Source organism: Topomyia yanbarensis, chromosome 1 (assembly GCF_030247195.1).
Source record: "Topomyia yanbarensis strain Yona2022 chromosome 1, ASM3024719v1, whole genome shotgun sequence".
Classification (NCBI taxonomy): domain Eukaryota; kingdom Metazoa; phylum Arthropoda; class Insecta; order Diptera; family Culicidae; genus Topomyia; species Topomyia yanbarensis.
The window spans coordinates 166,886,193-166,907,859 of record NC_080670.1 but is presented as its reverse complement, the minus strand read 5'-3'; the positions used below and the strand labels follow the sequence as shown (position 1 = coordinate 166,907,859).

The 21,667-nt window shown below is 41.7% G+C and overlaps 1 protein-coding gene across 7 annotated transcripts in view; it reads left to right on the top strand.

Moving 5' to 3' along the window:
* Positions 1-20,835, top strand: part of LOC131680502 (runt-related transcription factor 1) — a 222,313-nt gene extending 201,478 nt beyond the window's left edge. For 6 of the 7 annotated variants that reach the window (XM_058961215.1, XM_058961221.1, XM_058961233.1 and 3 more), the window contains exons 4-6: positions 2,716-2,823; positions 18,999-19,196; positions 19,266-20,835. In XM_058961215.1, the coding sequence (XP_058817198.1) occupies positions 2,716-2,823; positions 18,999-19,196; positions 19,266-20,071 (1,112 nt within the window). In that variant the 3' untranslated portion in view covers positions 20,072-20,835. The remainder of the gene's footprint in view (positions 1-2,715; positions 2,824-18,998; positions 19,197-19,265) is intronic. The other variant, XM_058961247.1, reaches the window with a different exon arrangement.
* The last annotated feature ends 832 nt before the right edge of the window (positions 20,836-21,667 follow it).

Sequence of the window (21,667 nt, the reverse complement as noted above, 5' to 3'; positions counted from 1 at the left end):
GGCCACAGATGCGTGCAGTGGACCAAATCAGTTGCGTTTGATTTCTTATCAAATTCCGCAACTTTTCATATATAAATTATTATAGAAATCCCGCGGCAACTAATTTAGTGCCTCTGGAAATCACTTTTTGCCTAATACCGGGAGTTCTCCGGGTACTCAAACCCCCCTAGCTCTGGCCACAGATGCGTGCAGTAGACCAAACCAGGTGCGTTTGATTTCTTATCAAATTCCGCAACTTTTCATATATAAATTATTATAGGAATCCCGCGGCGACTAATTGAGTGCCTCTGGGAATCACTTTTTGTCTAATACCGGAATACTCCGGGTACTCAAACACTCGTAACTGTGGCCACAGACACGTGCAGTGGACCAAACCAGTTGCGTTTGATTTCTTATCAAATTCCGCAACTTTTCATATATAAATTATGATAGGAAACCTGCGGCGATCAGTTAAGTGCCTCTGGGAATCATTTTTGTCTAATATCGGAATACTCCGGGTACTCAAACCCCCGTAACTCTGGCCACAGATGCGTGCAGTGGACCAAACTAGTTGCGTTTGATTTCTTATCAAATTCCGCAACTTTTCATATATAAATTATTATAGAAATCCCGCGGCAACTAATTTAGTGCCTCTGGAAATCACTTTTTGCCTAATACCGGGAGTTCTCCGGGTACTCAAACCCCCCTAGCTCTGGCCACAGATGCGTGCAGTGGACCAAGCTAGGTGCGTTTGATTTCTTATCAAATTCCGCAACTTTTCATATATAAATTATGATAGGAATCCCGCGGCGACTAATTAAGTGCCTCTGGGGGTCGCTTTTTGCCCACTGTGCAGTGGGTTAATTCTTTGCTGAGATATTGCGAGAGATTTCAGCCACCACCGAATACCGGATCTGAAGATTGCCGCCCAGATTGCCTTCGTAGGGAAAGAGCACTAAATCTCGATCCACAGCTAGCTTTCCGACTGCCATGAAGAAATTGCCAGTCGGTGTGGATGGGGGTGAACTAGCGGTGTGTCGAGGAGTTGTGCTGTAACCCTACTGAAGCAGTTGACAATATTGTGGACAATATCGTTGAAGAGATAAGCCACGACGAGCATACCTGGGACGCTGTCAAAAGAGATGTTAAGAGTATACTCTCCGAGCTGCAGAGCCAGTGGTGAAGGAACCAACAAAGTAGCGCCATCGGCTAAAGAGTTGCTGTGAAACCACAAATCGGGTTTCAGAAGAAATTCCGCCCCTTGGAGTTCTCCTTCGGTGTGAACTAGGTCCACTGTCAGGGACCAGTCGAGTAGTACGTGATGTAACACCGGGTTCGAGTAATTGAGGAACTTCATGCTTCACCTGAATCACCGAACCGACCTCGACACCCCACCGGGTAGCTCGTGAGTAGACTAGATTTACCACCGGGGATTACAGTGAGAAGACCACGACGAATAGCTAGCAGTGGGTCGTTGAGGCGCCAGTGAACCGAAAGCTACGCTCCACCCGGAATCGCTGAATGGACTTCAGCACCTACTGGCTGGCCCGTTCAGTATGCTAGGCCCACCGCCGGAGACTAGATCGAGTAGAACGGGACGAAGCGGTAGATTCGCCGCCGACGACTATCCGACTATATCGTGACCAAAATGCGAGCTACTTGGCTCACGTAACAAACTCCGAGTACCGAGAGCCGGGGAACACTCAGTCGGAGTAGGGTAGTTCACCGACAGGGACTATTCGAGTAGATCGTGATAAAGTCGGGAGCTGAATGACTCATGGAAACAGAAGCCAAATGGCTCTTGGAATCAGCATCTAAACGGCTCACGGAGACGACAGTTTAAAAAGCGACGTAATAGATGAAAACCAGAAGCAAGAGAAGAGTCGAGAATTTGATCAAAGCTCAAAAATCGTGGCATTTTATGAACCAAGTGAGGCTCCGTGATAGAGTAGAAGAAAGAGGGAGCTTTTTAAACCTTAATATAAAAAAACACATACAGACATTTTCCCAATTTGTCGAGCTGAGTCGATTGGTATATGAGATTCTGCCCTCCAGTTTTCGTAATTTTTTTTTTCGAAGGTTGAGCGAATCCTATACATTTCTTTTGTAAGAAATTATTGCGCAATTTTCTATGATTTTGCATTTTACTATAAAAAACTGTATACTGATGATACAATTTATCAACATCTAACAACAATTAACAACTACCAGCATATTCCCCTTGAACTAATTATGCCGTTCTAATCCGCCTAAACTCATTTCCGAAACCACACCGACAATTCCTCAGGCATGCGACACTCTCCTAACCATACTGAATCAGATTATCATTCATACTTGCTCCCAAAACGAACGACCAAATCGTACAGATATCACATTCCACCTATCAAACCGAACCACATAATTTGGTCAAACACGACCACGAGTCCATCGGCCGAAAACCTTTCATCACTCATCCATCCACGCATCCGTCATATCATACAGCACAAATGTCGATACATCACCATCAGCAATAACTACTAAAAACACTTCTTGCCTCTTTTCTCTTTTCTCGCTCATCGAACTCCACCCGTACTCCCGGCCTCCTGCCTGACACCTGAATCACGCGCCAAATCCGTCTATCTGCATGCACGCACCCAATCCACACATACTACGACCAATATGCACATCCATCCATCCATCCCCTACTCCGCCCCCGCCATCATGTTCGAAACCCGCACCACGACCGTTAACTCTTAGTGTTATCGTCACTTCTAGGACAACAGCAGCAGTTCCATTTCGCCTTCGGCCAGCGCCCGTTCCACTTCCCGGCCGATCCGCTGTCCAGCTTCCGGATGCCACCGATTGGTAAGTGATGCCCATTGTTTACTTCTTCTTTTGCTTGAAAGATTGTATAACTATTGTTGACAGTGATGTCTTGGAAGTTCTGATCTGATAAACATTTTAATGAATGTACAATGACAGATTTCAACTAGATTGATTGAATGTTTTGTTGGTTGTTGCACTACACACAATAAATTAGTGTAATTAGATCTTCGTGATCTATCGCAAAAATCAATCGACAAGCTCCGACAGCTGCTAATAAAGCGGACACGAAAACCAATCATAAAAATGACAGAACTAATAAAAACTACCCTCCCCCATGGCCGGTAGCTCAATTTCCCTTAATTCACACCGCGGACCATGTAACTCCACAGCGAAACATAACTAGTTCCATGTACTGTCGATATTTATGATATTTTCCTGTGGTTTTTTGTTGTGATTTTAACATGTTCACTCGCTGGTCGCTTTGTTCATAACCCACACGTCCTCTATGTTGCACAGACATCGAAAAAAACTCACCGCTCATTCAGAACCGAATGTTCAAACTTGTTGGTCACCTCTAACCACACACTCTCACACCCCCACCAAAGCATCGCGAAAAACGCGCCGCCTCCAGTTATGGGCCCGTTACTGACTAACCAGATTGCTGAGCTCTGGTTGGAACCACGCTTTATCGGATCTGTATAGAGAACAAACCGACCGAATAGCGCGCATCATCCACCTAAAGCAACGAGTTTGGAGTGGCGGGGGAGGGGGAAGGTGTAGAGTACTTTTTTATGCACTCGAACTGCAGCAGCAGCAGCATCGTTTCGCTGTACATTCGCTCTCGAACTCGTACGGCGACGTGAACCACGGCTTGTCGGTCGCGATAAACGATTCCAAAACAGTATCCGTATTTGACCACCAGCCCACATCGTCAACTAACCCCGCTGGCTGGCTGGCTGCCTGGCTGAAGGCCAATCGGGTTGGCCCGACTATCGATGTGTGGCCCATTGAAAGTAGCGACACCGGGTGCGGTGGCGGCGGCGGCGGAGGATCCAGCATTAAAATGTTATTTCGGAAAAACAACCACGCTTGTTTGCAGTAAATTTTTAATTTAGCACCACTTGTGTTCGCGCGGGTTGATTATTGGCTGCACAAAGTGCACAGCCCGGCCCGACGCGTCGTTGGTTGGGCGTTGGCCGCGGAATGCGGTTCGATGGAGTTCATCGCCGGAATGAGGTGGTTGTTTTTACGCACTGGCGACGGATGGATTTTACTGGTTTCGAGTTTAAATTACAGTAACTTCAAAGGATCAGTAACGTATTGATTTTGACCTCATATTGGATTGATGCAGAATACAGCAAGAAACTAAAACCAAAAAATATGAAGAAGAAGCAAATGTGTGAAAAGCGATCAATTGTATGTCGCTCTCAAAAAACCAATTTAAAGCTACACCACAACTTTTTGAACAACACGATTCACACAATTAAGTTAGAATCGTGCCATACCGTTACAATTTTTCTACACCTCCAGAAATGTTTTGACTTCCGCCATCAGTAAAAATCTGTTAGGGGTTCTCATCTCACGAAGCGGTATACAAAATGTGCGTCTGCTAAAAACCAATATCCACCGTCAAACGACAGATCTCACTCCTAGTTTCGAGTCTTGCTGACCAGCATTTTTCGAAGGATTGTTGTGGAGTGCTGTGGATTTATCACAAAAAACCACGCACGACCAAACACCGAGGGCCTTTTTTCGCTAGTTTAAACCATACATTTTTACGTTTAGAATCCGAGACATCCGTAACAGACTATTTGAACTCGTCCCGCTGCCACGAAAATACTGATGGTGGTTGATAAAAGCTTACTGAAATCCTCTTCACCGTTCGAATGGATAAAAATTTCATCGCCGAAACATCGGTTGTTGTTTTTGTATTGCACACAGGTCGACTTGTTCTACGCAAATAGAAAAAAAAAATTGAACAACTGCAGAGGATTTGATTCATTGCGACTAGCCGCTATCGACTTTTTTTTCCTGAATGGTCTTCCACCGAACCGTCCCGCTACTTCCACAACGGCGAAATGTAGATGGAACATAGGCTGGTATAGTGGTGGCGGTGGTGGTGGTCAACCGACAATACACGGCTAAATGGTCAACCTCGAGTGTGGTGAGAGTTTGGTGGTAGCTTTTAATCCGCAATTCCATTGGATCACAATTGTGTTTGCTTGGAGTGACATCGGATCCAACGCGCGTATTCGCTTGTGATGAGCATCACATTTCTCTTTCTATGTGGGTAGGTAGCCATTGCGCTAAAGCCGGAGGATCAATTGACTGAATCGGTGCAATCAAGCATTTTGAGAAACGGTGTCGTTGACGTTGAACGTGTTGGTGGGCAGCGAAGGTGACGAAGCGGAAGAATTACATCGCGGTTCCTGTTTTATATGGATGAGTAGGTCCGGGAGAGTGGATTCGCACCCTTGCATTTTTTTATCGAAATATTAGCTTGCTTTCCTGCGACGTGAGGCGGATGATGGGTTAAAGGATTAGGTTTCGCTATTAATATCAGTTGACACGAATTGCATAGATTGTAGGTCGAGTGGTTAGCGAAATAGTTTGACGGTCTGCTTGATGCGATTAATGAATAATTCAATTTACTCACCCAAAATCCGACGGGTATGTTTTTATTACTTTTGGGTAAGATTCTATTGTTTTTTCGGTAGCAGACTACGCAATTGCGCATTGCGGTATTAAACTCATATTCCCGCAAAGGTAGTAAACGGTGGAATAACTAATTTCACACAATCAAACACTTTTTAGTATGTGTCAACCTCGGCTCTGTTCGTATGTAGAATAATTCGGTCGATTTATATGATAGTAGTAGTACCAAGTCAAACCAACCGGAATCCTGGCGGATTTCCGACCAAATTCGGCCTGGAATCTGCCCCAAAATTGGCAGAAAACAGCCGGAAATATGGATTTTTACTGGGTAGGTTGGGTAGTGGAATAAAAAGTTTAGGCAGTTTCCGGATCCGGCCTAGCTGCCAGATCCGGCACAGTTCCCGATCCGGACCAGTTCCCAAATCCCGACCTACCGGATCCAGACCAGTGCCCAGATCCGGACCAGTTCCCGGATATGGACCAGTACTCGGATCCGAACCAGTACCCAGATCTAGCCCATCCCCTTTTCCTCATACCAAGTCTGGACCTGAACCAGGCCCAGACATGGTGCTTAGATCCACGCAAGCATCTGGATCCGGACCCTCGGTTCGGATACGTGGATCCAAAACATAGGTCTTGCTTCCCGTACATGGCGGGAAGGACTGCTCATGTTTTGTGCAGTCGCTACCTTGCTGTTAACGTCCGTGATAGAAAAGAAATTTCAATTTAACACCGGCCGAAATACCCCACCACTATTCCGAGTCGTTTTTTTTCTGACTGTGCTTTGAAGCTAGCCGAGTGTGAGCCAATCTTCCAATACGGAATGTGTCGTGTAGAGAAAATTGAACCTCGTGTTCACTTCGCTTGATGCGCAATACAATGACAAGCGAAGTGCTACACACTTCCAGACAATCCGACGCGTTTATATTTATTGAATAAGAATTGATGAAACATGAGTGCGACGCAGACAAGATTTGAATGTATTGGTATTGCCGCTTGAGAATTTTTTTTTGTTGTGGCCGTTTTAGCATGAAACGACTATTAGAGCAATTTTTTCTTATTACCGTAAAGGTATTACGGGCGTTTTGGGTGTAGGCACGATCTGAGGCATTTCCATTTCGAAATGCTTTAAAATTTCAGTAACAATGCAAATACACCCAAAACACGACCAGTACGAATTACATGATTGTAATGCTAATTTCGCATTATGACTGGTATAATGCAAATAAAATATTTTGCATTATGACTGGGTATAGCAGTGTAAATAGCGTTATTGATTTGCAATACACGGTCAGTATACCGTAGAAACTCACACAATCCCATAATTGGGAATGTATTGGTGAATTAAACGTTATCAGAATATTAGTTGTAGAAAATCTCTGCACTAATACACATGTAAAAATACTATTTGATTTCACTCGCACACATGTGCTTTCGTATGTATAAGTGGCTCGTACTCCATAAATTTGCACACATTTTCAAGGAACCTATTCGATGGTAGGAAGGACGACTACTTTGTTTTTAATATGAAGAGATGGCTTTTTGGTCACAAGTTTCATACGACAATCAGACCCGACGAGAGAGGGGGAGGCAGCCCGGGGTATTTTGCCCTGGGGCCCGGATCGTATTTTGGGGTCCGCCATCTTACCCTAAAGATTGGCGAAGCGTCCGGTATTCATAGAAGATAAAAAAAATAGCAATAGTAATTTCTTTGTAATCATTCGCCTTAATAAATTGCTATATGATGAAATCGTTTAAAAATGAAAATGTTATTTGATAGTTGACATTTGTTAAAACAAACGTTCTTAGGGGAGTTGTCTACTTTGTGTACAAGTTTAAAAAAACTAGTTTTATTGCTTGAATCGACGGAATAAACTTAAAAATATATAGAAGCCAATTTAAAAAAATTTCGAAGAAAGCAATAGTGCGTCAAACAGAAATGCGAGCGCACGGACAAACGCATCTGTCCTCTTCTACGTTCGCTTTTTTGGTGGTGGTGTGGGTTGTTGGCTTGGAGGCATTCCCAAGTAGCATTTCAAGTTTTATAGCACACTACAAGTACATTCTAAGTTTTAAGGAGAGCTTCCAGAGTGTCATAAAACCTCAACCCTAGTAGGGTTGGGCGTGATTGTTGTTGAGTGAATATTTGTTCCTGTCAGATCCGTAGATATTAGATTTGTAGCCGTTTGTGGTTTGGCATAAGATAACGGGTGCGCGACGTTAGGCATTAATACGTTAGGCATAAGTACGTTAGGCATAATGAATGTTAGGCATAATGGACGATTGGCATAATATACGTTAGGCATAATGGACGATAGGCATAATTCACAAAAATATAAGAGTAATCACAAACCTTTCATTATTGTAGGATTCTCAACCTTAAACTCGTTTTTGTCGGCAAACACTACGCTTGCTATACCAAACCTTTTTACGAGAGACTGCAAAAATACCGTCGGTTCTCATGGTAAAGAGGGTCAGTCTGTCTTTGCCTTGAGATATGTTGGTAGACTTGAGCGATTCGTAGTAATGCTGCCTAAGCTCGACTCCTGCCAGCAGAAGACAAAAGATTAGTCCGTAAGATTTTAAGCCACTTCTGGTTTTCCGATCTGTATATTTCACATCCTTGCTCTTACTTGAGTACTATGGCTCTAAATTTTCGTAACTCTCCCTACTTAGTCATCTGTAGCTAATTGAAGGTCGTTAAAGGTCTTTAAAAAAACTGTGACTACATATTAGTCGAAATAAAAAAGGCTATTAATACAATTGTATCAAAATATTGAAAATGTGAGAAAAACTAACGACTCTGGGAGGGGTTATGTTCGGCTTTCAGTCTTTGAAGTTTTTACTAAACGAAACATTTACTTTTCATTCGACATTTCGGCGGCATGTGTTGCACCTTTTTCAAGGAATTTTGCTAGTTGCCGTGTTATCGGCAAGCACACCTTCGTATATTGGTGCAATAGTCATATTCAGTTATTTTTGCGTATTGCCACTGACTCACGAACGTTGCGGTTTAGTGATTATCCGAAAACGGTCCGTAACGAAGAAATATATGTTGTGATCTTTGATGGCTTCAGGAATATAATCATTGATCTGAATAATATCAGAGATAATCAATATATAAGTTATAATATTCTTATATTAGATAAATGAATAATAAAATTCATCATTCTTTCTTTCATGAACTGTTCTTCAAGGCATTTCTTTGACTTTTGCACCATTCATGTATGTAAGAGCTAATCTAAGTTAATGTACGTTATTCATACCTTAACCCCTTCATGCTCATGTTTTTTATAAACATTGCGTATTGCAATTAATCCGATTGTATTCCAATGAATCAGTGCTGCCAGGGACAGTTTAAGTTGACAACGAAAAATGAAATTTTAATATATCTTCGTTATTTTGCTATATTATTAAAAACTGATAAAACCTATCAATTTAAACTGTCTTCAATTACGTTTTCCACGCACTTAGACTATTGTAATTAATCTAGCAGAATGGTATTGAGCAGAAGACAAAATTTGAGCGGCTTCCAGCAATGCGAGGGAAGCACCTATCCTTATGAAAAAAGGTTTTTCGTGTTTCTTGACCCCACCTTTGCAAAGAAAAATAATTTTGGCACCTTATATGCACTATAATAAAGATGAACATGAAAGGGTTAATACATCTGGGATTGACTTTATACAAAAGTGATAAACCTATTTTAGTCATGTGAAATTTATTGGTTGTACGCCGATAAATTTTCGCAATCTGAGTATGCTTTTATTTGAGCAAAGATTCCTTCAAGTATATACAGCAGAATAAAATGTTAACCGAGGTTGATCAGTTTCCAGTATAATTCTTCAAATTGAAACATTCATATTCTTACCACCCCAGGCCATAATCGCAAAAAATCCTTTAAGTGATACTTCAACATGATAATTTATGGCTATCGTTCATTATGCCAATCGTCCATTATGCCTAACGTCCATTGTGCCTAACGTCCATTATACCTAACGTCTTTATGCCTAATGTCCATTATGCCTAACGTACGTATGCCTAACGTATTTATGCCTAACGGGGTACACCCTAAGATAACAGTGTGCTGTTTATGGTTATAGTAGGTGTGCTTTTCTTAGCCTCTTTTGTACAAAATTTTCCTTGGTGAAATGTGCATTTTTGTAGAATTCGCGTATTGGAATCTACCATGGTTGCATAACCAGTATTGTCTGATGAAACGTCCCATTTTTGGTTGATCGGCATAAAATGGTTACGTATGGAAAAGTTGGTTTGTACGTAAGCATTCTCACCACAAGAACAAAGTTAGGGATACTCGGGAAAATGCGAAATTGCACTCTTATGGAAGCCACTTCTCTGTCTCTTGACATAAATTTGTTAATCACGATGTCAGAAACGTGTGAAGATAATTCGTGTAAGCACTTCTCTCTAGAGCCCTTGCCTATGTATACGGGGATGATGTTGTTAACATGGCAGCTTTTGTTGGTGTGCATTTGCAGCTCGTTAACTTCTCCCGGCTTGAGCACAATCTACACATTTAGTGATTATTTCACTTCCCGAGCAACTGGACTTACAGGACATTTCCAAAAATCAATAGCAACACAATTCGTCTGCAGTCGTTTTTGCCGTGTATCTATAGCGGAACGATTTTTAGTTTCTACTCTGGGCGAGATGAGAAGGTAGACTGACCTTAATTAACAGGTGATTACAATGGATAACCATGTAACAATGTATTTTTGTATTTTTATAGCACGTTAAGTTCAGTTCATCCAACAGCTGCAGTACTCGGTTGCCCACTGTACTCGCAGTTGTTTAATTTGCGTCTTCTTATTTCTTACTGTGTCTATATTGTAGTCGGGTTCTACATATTCTCACAGCATATCAAAACCGGCTCCTACGTTAGCCACATTGTTTATTATTTAAACCTTGGATTTCTTGGATTCAATATGAGATAAACTTCTATAAATTGAAAATATTTTTGATGTGATAATTTTAAACGAGAATTTCGAGCTGCATCTGCTACCTTCTCATTTTGCCCACAACAAAAGCTGAAAACTACTCCATTGCTACCAGCAAATAAATCAATCCGCGTATCGCTTTGTCTGCACAGTAGAAGCAAAATGTCGTGTTCCAAACCACTATGGCCAACGCTCATACCCTGCAATTTCACCATGTTAGACATAGCGTGCTGATTATGTTTCAGACCATCAATCAAGCAGAAGTGTTTGTTTCGCGAAACTATATATATCCGCTCACTCAGTCTATCTTCTGACCTCGCACAAAGCAGAAGCAAAAAAATCGCTACGCTATAGCAGGCTATATGCACCAGGACCAGTGAATCAAGCCAGCTTTTGTTCAATATCAGTGCACAAACAAATTGTATCGTTGCTCCTGGCTGCGGAGTGAAATGAGTTTGCCAAATGAAACAAAAGTGCCCGTGCTACGAGATAACACGATTTCGATCGACTTTAATAAAACTCGTGTTATACCTACAGTTCAGGAAGTGGAACAATTAGTTAAAGTTAAAATGGCGCTTAATCTCGCTGAAGTTACGTACATTCAGCTACACCACGTTAAAAACTGTGTTTATATCACGTTTAGAACACGAGGTCGAATTTAATAACATAAGAATCAAGATCCACATGGTGGACGTGCGTTTCCATGATTTGGTCCCGCGCACTACGGAAGAAACGAATCATGTCGCAATATGGAGAAGTAGAATCTATAACGAATGACACCTGGAGAAACCACTGGCATTCCCAACGGCGTTCGTAATGTGAGGATGCGAGTGACTAAACCAACACCTTCTTACATGACTATCGAATGCAAATCACCGAAGGAAGGCGTGACATATAAGCAAACAACGCTAATCACATATCCCGGGCAGACCCCAACATGCCAATTCTGTAACCATACAGCCCACTACGGAAAAACATGTGCCGAAATTAGTCAAAACTCATCTACTACAGCCAACTCTAACCAGCAGCCACCGACACCTTCAGATAAATCAAAAACAACGATCCAATTAACCAATAATGCAGGTACAACAACCACGACAACCGCTCCTAAACCAACAACTAGCATCGCCAATAAAGAAGCAAATACCGATGAAGACGGATTTACAACAGCGACCCGTAAGCACAAGCAACAAATCAGAACCTCTGATCGTGAACAGCAAGAAAGCAGTACCGATGACGACATGGACGGGAACGATAACGCGAGAGAAGGCAGACTGAATAACCCCCACGCGGCTTCACCGCCAAAGAAAAGGATCTCAACACGCAGCAGCAAACGGCGTCAACAAGATCTAGCAGACCGATATTGTTAGCATTTTTTTTATTTTTACTCATTGTAAAAAAATAAAAGACCCACGGCTCAGTTGTGCTAACGCATTGAGCCGTTTCGAATAAATCTTTAGATTAAAAAAAAAGGTAGCCTTAGTTTTCAAATGACATATTCTAAATTCAATAGAGTTACGAACAGTTTTAAAAAGACAACATCCATATTACTCAGTTAAGTCGAATATTTTTCTGAGCTACCCAAGTATTTCCTTAATTATAGTATATATAAAGACTCAGTATATAATTGAATTAAATTAGTTTTCGATTTGTTGGTCATATGCCTTGCAGGATTTGAACATTAATTAGTTATAGTTTTCTCACAACACAAATATTTTGCAAATTTTTCAGGACTACAAATATTTTCTTTGGCAAAATACTAAATTTGTATAATGTTGTATACTAAAATGTAAAAACTACTTTTGGAAAAACAGCAAACAAAAGTTGTTTTGTCTTCTGACACCTGCGCAATTACATCGCACTTCGGACGGTCTCATTTTTAGTTAATGAAAATTATTAAGTGAGAAATTAAAATAAAATGTTTAATATCTCCGCCGGTAGTTAATAGCTTTCGACAATCTATAGTTTGTTAGCAAGGTATGTTTATAGCCTTTTTAATATAATGCACATAGCATGACTAAATCGCTGGAAAGTTACACACCCAAGCCTATTTCCCATTGCAAAAAAGGCATTACATGCTTTCGAAACCAAATTTTCATACCGCATTCAAGATGAAGCGAAAGAAAGGTGGGAACATTTAACACTGTTGAGTGGATTAGTTTTAAAGTTGTAAAATTAAACATTGTAAATCCGGACCACTGGACGTAAACATAAACATGCGGACGAGCACTTTTTTGGCGCATGATGATAAAAGAGGAAAGGCCGAGCTTCACCTCGTATCTTCCGATTCGAACACTTAGAGACACTTCTTTTTTATCTCGAAACCACTAATAAAAAATAATTATGACCGAACCGAAACAAAACTTATGGCATCAGAAAAGTCCAATACGTCATTTGTTTGTGCTTTTCATCCTCATATCTCCTGTCTTATCGGCTTTATCGACAAAAATGATAACCGTTCTCACACATAGAAAAAGTATCCGTCTTGTATCGCATCATACCAACACAAATGATGTGATGAATTAAATTGATATACACTCTAAAATATGATCTGTTCGCATGTAAAAGTATTAGTTGGTTTTGCTTGCTGAGTCTTTGTCCAAAGAAGTGGTATATTCTATACATATACACCTGTTTGGTGTTTGTACGAACTTCTGTCTTCTTACCAGTGACGCTTTCCCATCTACGAACGGCTCCTTCCAAACACACTAAACGCGTGTGCAGTTTACCTGTTCATGATGGTGTGTGTGAAATATTTGACTTCTAGGACGCCAACACAGTTGCAATGTGTATAGTCAACATACATATAACGCTATGTTTACAATTCGCCATTTGATTTAACCTCATTTGGAAAAAAATCCACCCGATTTAACCTCAATCTCGCACTAATAGGGGAACTGGGGGGAAGCCCGACACCCTGGGTAAGCCCGACACCCCACGACTTTTCCCTGACATCAAATTTTAAATCATACAATAATGACAGGATATTATTAGTACGATTATTTTTGGCATTTCGATACATATCGATGCCATATCGTCGCTGTTGTGCTATCTTATGACAAGCGCCATTTAGCACATTTCGAGAAAAACGATTTTTAAAGTTTGAGATTGAATATCTTGAAACTTATAAATGGTATAAACAATCCAAAGAAGACAATTGATGCTTCTATCTATTCTGCATTAGTCTCTCAAATATTACGAAGATCGGTTGACTATGTTGTGAGTTTTTACTATGAATGTAAACAAAAGTCGCACTCACACGTGTCATAGGCGTGTATTGATGACAAAATTTGTATGGCGTGTCATAATCGTGCATGGAAAATTTTCCATAGAAAAAAATCATAAATTTTTAACTTTTATTCATATCTTTGCGTTCATATGGTCTAGAAACAATCGGTGAAATACATTTTGAAGGAAATGAGTCAGGAAATCAAGAAAAAATTGTTATTTTTGGTTACAGTGTTGCCAAACATCCTTAATTTTCAGCTTAAAACTAAAACTGTATTTTTCTCACAACTCGTGTAATTTTATTTTGAAAATATTTATGCCATTGTGTTCCTCAGACATTTTCACACATAAAAACATCTAAAACTTCAATATAAATTGAGCAAATCCTTAGAAACAGTGATTTGAAGCAAAAAACTCACAATTTCTTATCATCTTTCTCGCTATATCTAAGTAACCAAGTAGAATTTCAAAATTCTGAAAACGCCACTTTGTAGAGATTTTTCAAACCAGTAATGTAGCATTTTTAACTCAGTTTACCCCAAAATGGCGTTTGTCATAAGATAGCACAACAGCGACGATATGGGTTCATAAACGTCAACAAAATAAACAAAACAAGCGAAAGCAAAGTTGATGCGCTTTTGGATGTTATTTTTAGTTGATACATTTTAAGGTTTTAATAACACAAAAACTTTGAAAATGACCAGTTTTTTTGTCACACATTCTATTCTACTCTCCATATCGTTATTTGTATGTACTGAAGATAAGTTTGAGTATTTCAATACTGTTAATTGAGCATTTAACAAAAATGGGCGCTGTTGGGGTAAGACCGACAATTTTTTGGGTGGGGTATGACACGGTGTTTAGATAATTGGGTTCGTTTTTGATTCGATACAAACGACTGGGTATATTTGTTGTGTTCAATTATACTATAATTACGTCATGTTAATAATTGAAATACTCGGAAACTATGTTTTTTTGCATTTATTTATCAGTATTGTCTCAAGCCGACCAAAAAATTAAAAATTAATTGAACGTGATTCATAATAATATTACAAAAAGAAACGAAAAGTGTAATCTAATATGAGATTTTGAAATGATATTGATGAAAAAATTTCATTGACCGTCGGATTGTTGATCAACAGTGTTCCGAAAAATCACAACACGAACCGGATAGCTTACTACGAAGCGTGCGTCACTTCTAAGTGAATGAGTCCTAGTAACAGCGAATATAACCTGCTTGCAGAACAGCTCTTCCTCGTTAGAATGGCTATACAAGTGGCAATAAAGCTCGAAAGAATTACTTGAGAAAACCCGTACCATAATATAAACCATGCGTTAAACATTATTTATTCATAACACCACGCATTCGAATGCTCTTCCTTTTGCTACGCGATGAAACTACAGAAAGTATGCGTTTGCATCACACATACTCATATACACATAATTGCACTTTATCACACATACACAATACATTTTTAATGGAAAAATTTGGACAAAAAGAAAGTTCAAAAGGGGGTCGCTCTTGCCCCTTTGGGGTGTCGGTCTTACCCGCAGCGTTTTTAAAATGACATTTTTCTCCATTTTTTGGCAACCAATAATTTTTAATGAATTCAATTTTTTGAAACGCTGAAAAAATTATATTTTGTTAAGAACCACCTAAACAAGGATTATGCACAGAATATACAATTTTAGGAACTTTGTGGAATTTTAGAAAAATTATTGCGCTTAAGGTGTTGGACTTGCCCCGCGTTCCCCTACATCTGCACATGGATTAGTCAATAGTCAATGCAGTAAGATTATAGCTCTTTCATTCCTTACTTCAGAGAATCGTGAAATCAAATGATTTGTGCTCAAGTTGATTTTTGATAATCGTTTACCAAGGCTATGCTATGAACTGAAGCCACATTATGCAACCAATTCGAAGCGACTTTTTCATACAAGCTTGCATACAATAAACCTTTCGTTTCGAGATGCGCAATGCCACCCCTGAATTCGCATGCTCCAGATGACGTGCAAACGACTGAAATGAGCAACTGCCACTGCTGATTAAAAGTGAAAAGAAAATTCATCGATACCCTTATTGCAGGGGGGTGTCACTCCTGTCACCCGATATGGAGATATACAGACTTTGACAGTAGTCAACATATGATGGGCCTAGCCGTGCAATAGTATTGGGTTGTTTTGATTTTAACAAAGGCAGATGTTGGCTAGAACAACATGGCTGCCTAGCGGGGGGCTGCCTTATTGTTACAATGCAAAACTCATTAGAATCATGCTTATTTGCATGTAAATCATACGATTCCTATTTTGGGTGTATGCTTAAAGCATGTCTTGTTTTGACAATATCATCCAATCATTGGGATGGCCATTCAGAGCCGCCCCTCGAATGAATAAATAAGCGGATAAATGCTTTGGACACAAGCCACCTGTCTTATGGTCGTTTCCATCCTCTGGAATGCAAAGCAAGCACTTCGTCCTTTGTGTGAAGTCTCTCGCAAAATGACCCGTCTCCGCGCATTTCCATCACATCTTGGAACTATCCGGACCTTTGCAAGCTTCGGATAGTTCCAAGATGTGATGGAAATGCGCGGAGACGGGTCATTTTGCGAGAGACTTCACGCAAAAGACGAAGTGCTTGCTTTGCATTCCAGAGGATGGAAACGACCGTAAGACAGGTGGCTTCAAATGCCCTGCCTACAAGAGGGCGATTGTATGCTTACGGTAATGGAGATAACCCAGATTAATCTGAATAATTGTGACACAACCCACAGGAACTGTTGTGGCAGCCTACGACAGACACTATGTGTGACGTCGCTTTGATTACTGAGCCATATCAAGACCTCCCCCTGATAACAGTAACTGGGCGGCGGATAGAACGGGAACGGCTGCGTTACAAGTTATGGGAAGAAATTCCCATTCAAGAAGTGGTAGAAAGCTCATACGAAAGCAAACATCATCGGCGTCTTCGTGTGCAGCTACTGCGCTCCTCTATGGTGGACAGTGGAGCAGTTACTTCTACGCCTTGGCTGTGGAGTTGGCCAGTAGAGTAACCAACACAAGAGAGTATACCTTGCAGGAAGCTCTAACGAAGTTAGACGTACAATTATGCAGTGAAGGTTCTGTTAGAACATTTCGGAGAGACGAGAGGGAGACTATCATCAGTGGTGGCGAACATGGATTGGAGAGCATTCGCGAAGCATACGCATACCACCAGGCGATTTGATTGTGACGCCATTATGTTGCGAAAACTGAAGCCACACAATAGAAGGCGTCCAGCTTACTGGTGGAATGAGACGCTCAGTACGCTACGCGTTGGTTGTATCAGAGCTAGAAGGCTGGCTCAGAGAGCAATATCGGAACCAGATAGAGAAAAGCGCAAGGCAACGTTTCGAGAAGCTAGGTCCGCTTCAAAACGGTGACAATGAAGGGCCCGTTGACATCAGCCGAAATGTGCCTGGGTAAGCTGACAATAGTTCGTTGAGAGTTTTTTCCGAAGCACGATCCAACAACCTGGTCACGGACGATTTACAATTGATTAACGATTAGCTTGCAGAAGTTTCGAAGCAACTGAAAGCCCCCGGTCCTGATGGAATACTAAACGTGGTGTTGCAAACTACGATCGTGGCATACCCGAACATGTTCAGAATGTTGCTGCAGAAGTATCAAGATAAAGGCAACTTCCTTGAAATGTGGAAGGTGCACAAGTTGGTGTTACTACCAAAGCCAGGGAAGCCTCAGCCTCATAAAGCCCTATATGTTTGCTGGATATACTCCATATGGTCCTCCTCCATCCTCAATCCAGGGGCGACCATATGGAACCATTTCGAATCGACTTTTTCATACAAGCTTGCATACAATAAACCTTTCGTTTCGAGATGCCCAATGCCACCCCTGGACCGACCTCGGCATCTGCCCGAGCAGCATTGGATTCGAAAGATCTTCCACTAACAAGGAATTCTTTGTCGGAGTAGAAAAGATCCACTGCAATCCTTCAACTGGAATCGCTGGACAGATCTCGGCACCGGCAACTGGACAGCATCCAAGCAAGAATAACGCGTTCGTCAACAGTTTCGGTAGATATTCTTTCGTGGGGCACTCTCCGTCGGGGCAGACTACCTCCACCGTCGGGGCACCAGTGAGCCGAAAGCCACCGTCCAACCGGAATCGCTGAATCGACCTGGTTAACGCATAGCATAGAAGTGCGCAGCAGCAGGAGTGATATGGCGAAGATGAGATCAGCGAACTAATATGACCAGCTAGGCCTGGAATCAAGCACAATGGGCCAGTATGGGTGCATAGAAAGCATGGAGAGGTGACTTTCTATCTGATGCAGTTTTTATTCTGGCATGGTTGATTCCAGAAGTACCTGCATCGATTTGGTCATGCTTTGTCAGCTTTGCCGGGAGTGCGCGAATGTGCAAGAGACACCGAAATGCATGGTCTTCGAATGCCCAAGGTTTGAAGAAGTTTGAAGTGGCATGACAACCCTAATAATGGATAATATCGTTGATGAGATACGTGAAGACGAACACACTTGAGATGTTGTCAACAGAATACTACATGGATACTTTTCGAGCTGCAAAAGAAATGGCAAAAGGACTCACAAAGTTACCCCGCAGACCAGAAAGCCGCAGCGAAGCACCAAATCACATTCAGAAGAAATTGTATGGAACGCCGCACCAAGCACGGGTCGTCGGGCACCAGCAAACTAGATACCAGGCTCTACCGGAATCGTAGGACCGAATTCAATACCCTACCAGGTAACTCGTGAGTAGGCTAGATCCAAAGCCGGGAGCTAGAGCGAGTATATCGCGTCGAACAGTCAGCGGCGGGTCGTTAGGCGTCGGTGAACCGGAAACCAGGCTCGAACCCTGAACCGCTGAACAGATCTCAGCACCTACTGGCTGGCCCGCTCAAGAAAACGTACATCGGTCTTGGGAGAAATCCACTGCCGAGGAGTTCACACTCGGTTTGGTTCACCACTGTGGACTATCCGACTATATCGTGACAAAGCTGGGATATAACTGGCTCACTAAACAGAAATCGGTACCAAAAGAAATTCCTTCGCCGGGGAACTCTCAGTCGGAGTTGGGTGAGCTCACTGCCGGGAAGTATCCGAGTGATCCGGTCGTGATCAAGCTGGGAGCTAACAAAAACAGCTCGTGGAATCAGAATTACGCTTTGGAAGCTTTCTAAACCATTATATATAAAGAAAATTACACACACATACAGAAATGGCCTCGGAAAAAGTTTCCAAATTTGAGCACATTTCTTGCAAACAATTTATTCTTTGAAGTAATCATTTCTCCATATTCTGCCAACGTTTTTATATACTTACTAGATTCTAATCCGCAACTTTTTGCCTATCATTCCCAGATATGTCCCAATTCGGGCTGGGCACCGCCAACTCTCACTGGAGCTACAGTTCAACCGGTCCGTACTCTCCGTATCTCACCTCCTGCACGACACCGACTGCGGCACAGTTCAACAACCCTGCCCTCGGTTTCACCTGTTCCAGTGGCGAACAGAACGCCGGTCAAGACTTCACCAGCACCGGAAGGGACTGCGTTCCGAGTAAGTAATCATCACATCTCACATTGACGTTCCTTCCTTCAACTAAAGCATCCCTTCACCTCACTACAGTGCTTCCGGACTCAACAGCCGCCGATCTTGACCAGCATCTCAGCAGTTTGGTTGGAACACAACAGACCGCCCAGATGACCCATCCCAGTCTTATGAGCGGTAATGGCAGTGCCAACGCGTCCGGAAACGGTACCAATGGAAGTGGAGTGAGCTCGCAGGCGAACACAATATCCACTACCAACGGACCCAACGGGTTACTCGTTCCTCGATATCAAAGCAATTCAAGCAACAACAATGATTACGCCCTTCACACAAGCCAAAGTGGTCCCCGAAGTCTCAGCGATTCATCCCAGGCAGAATCTCCGGTCCAAGAAGACCTACTGACATCAAATACACCAAATTTGGGCGGAAGCGCGAATCAAAATTTCTCCAGCCTCGTTGTCAACCAGAGCCAAGCCAACTACGGATCAAGCGGTGGAAGTTGCAACGGATCCCTCTACCCGGTTCTTCCGGCAAGTCTTCTCTACTCCCAACTGTACACCGCAGCCAACCAAAGCCACGGCTTCCACAACCACCCGTTGCAAAACAGTCATGCGACGGCACAGAACGCATCGATGCATGCCGGGGAGCTACAAAGTGTGATGGATCATCTCACCTCGTCCTCGGTCAACAGCGGCCGGCAGCATCCGAACCTGATGAGTAATAACCCCCACACGGATCTGTCGCTGATTGGAAACTGCGGTGCAATGGCACGGGGAGCACTGGATGAGGTTGGAGCTCGGGCGCTGGCGGCCGGTGGCCGAGGTGTTCCCCCGCAAGGCCAGGTACAGTCCGAGAACGGGAACTCCGTCTGGAGGCCCTACTGAGGAAAGCTTCAACCGTAGGGTTAAAAGTGCAATATTTCGCGTGTTGTTATCAGGAATTATGTTGAATTGTTTCGTTGGATCTTATTACGAACATGTTTATTATTTATTTTCATCTTTTGTACATACTAGTTTCATCCAACTGGATAGCATTTTACCCACGGTTGATGTACACTAAACTAAATGTTAACGCGTAACAAGAAAAAGTCGTAGTTTAGAACAGTTTTCTTAAACTTTGACATTTTCGGTAAAAAAAGCTTGAAGATTCTTAGATAACATGAACAAACAAGATGAGATGTATACCTTTGTACAATTTAATCTGTGTACCAGTTGGGAACGGCAAACCAACATCTGTCTGGTTCAGCCTAAAACTATCCCCGAAATCTAAGTCCGTAAGTATTTGTAGTTACCAGTGATTACCAAATAGCTGTTACTAGATGAGCACTTTTCTATTTTTCACAATGCTGGAAGAACTCCGTCAGAAGAAATAGCCAAAATGTAGAAATAAACATAGCACAAACAATGAACAGTCTGAGCACGAAAAAAAAACAGTAAAAGTGCGAATGGTTCATGTTCCCTTTTTCTCGATGTGAAATTCTCCAATCACGATAGTGTTGTATGTAACATTGATCATCGTATGACTCGTATGAACGATACCCCCAAAAACAGTAGTAGTGAAGTAAATGATCTTGCCAAGATGTTACTATTATTGTAGGAATAATGATCTAGTCTGTAAAATCTGAGATGGCGGAAAATAAATAAATACTGAAAACCAAAAATTCATGTTATTTATTTTTATTTAATTTTTGAAATGGTAAGTATAATGGAAGGAAATGAGGCAATGGGTGCAGCGAAGAGAAAGTGGCGGGGATTCGCAATGGATAAATTAAATTGTATGAAACAAATTCTCGACAAACATATGATTACGGCTTAAAAGCCAACTGTCAAAATTCTCTTCGTTACTCGCCAAACACAGATGTTGGTAGTAAACAAAAGAGAAAAGTTTTCTCTTTCATCAATTGCTATGAACTGTGTAGCCAGTAACGGTTTATCCGGAATTTCCTTTCAAAGAGAATTTTGACTGTTGGTTTTTAAGCCGTAATCATATTTTATCGAGAATTGCCCAAATCATAACAAATCAGAATTTGAAGTGCGATTGTGTGAGTAATTGTTATTGGTTGTTTAATTTATGTGACATTAAATAAATATTCATTCGTCACGTTGATTGTGTGAGTTTTATTTTTTTTAAATACTTCTTAAAAGGTAACAAATATAGCAAAACTATGTCTGCAAACACGGTGACCATTTTACATCATCTAACCAATTCAATCGCTTGAATCGTACGACCGTCCCGGAAAACCCATTCCCAATCATGCATTTACTAATGAACAGACTGATTGATTATTGTGTGTGTGTGTTTGCTTTCGCGTACATATATGCGTTCAGTACCTACAGCAGTACAGTCGAAAGGTGATTGCAATCCCAAAGATGGCAATTACACTCATTACGAGCTGTAAGCCCATTGTTCCTAGACCACCCTCGCATCCGGGTTTGGATTGGATAGCGCAGATACGTTCGCTCAAGTGGCAACTTAAAACC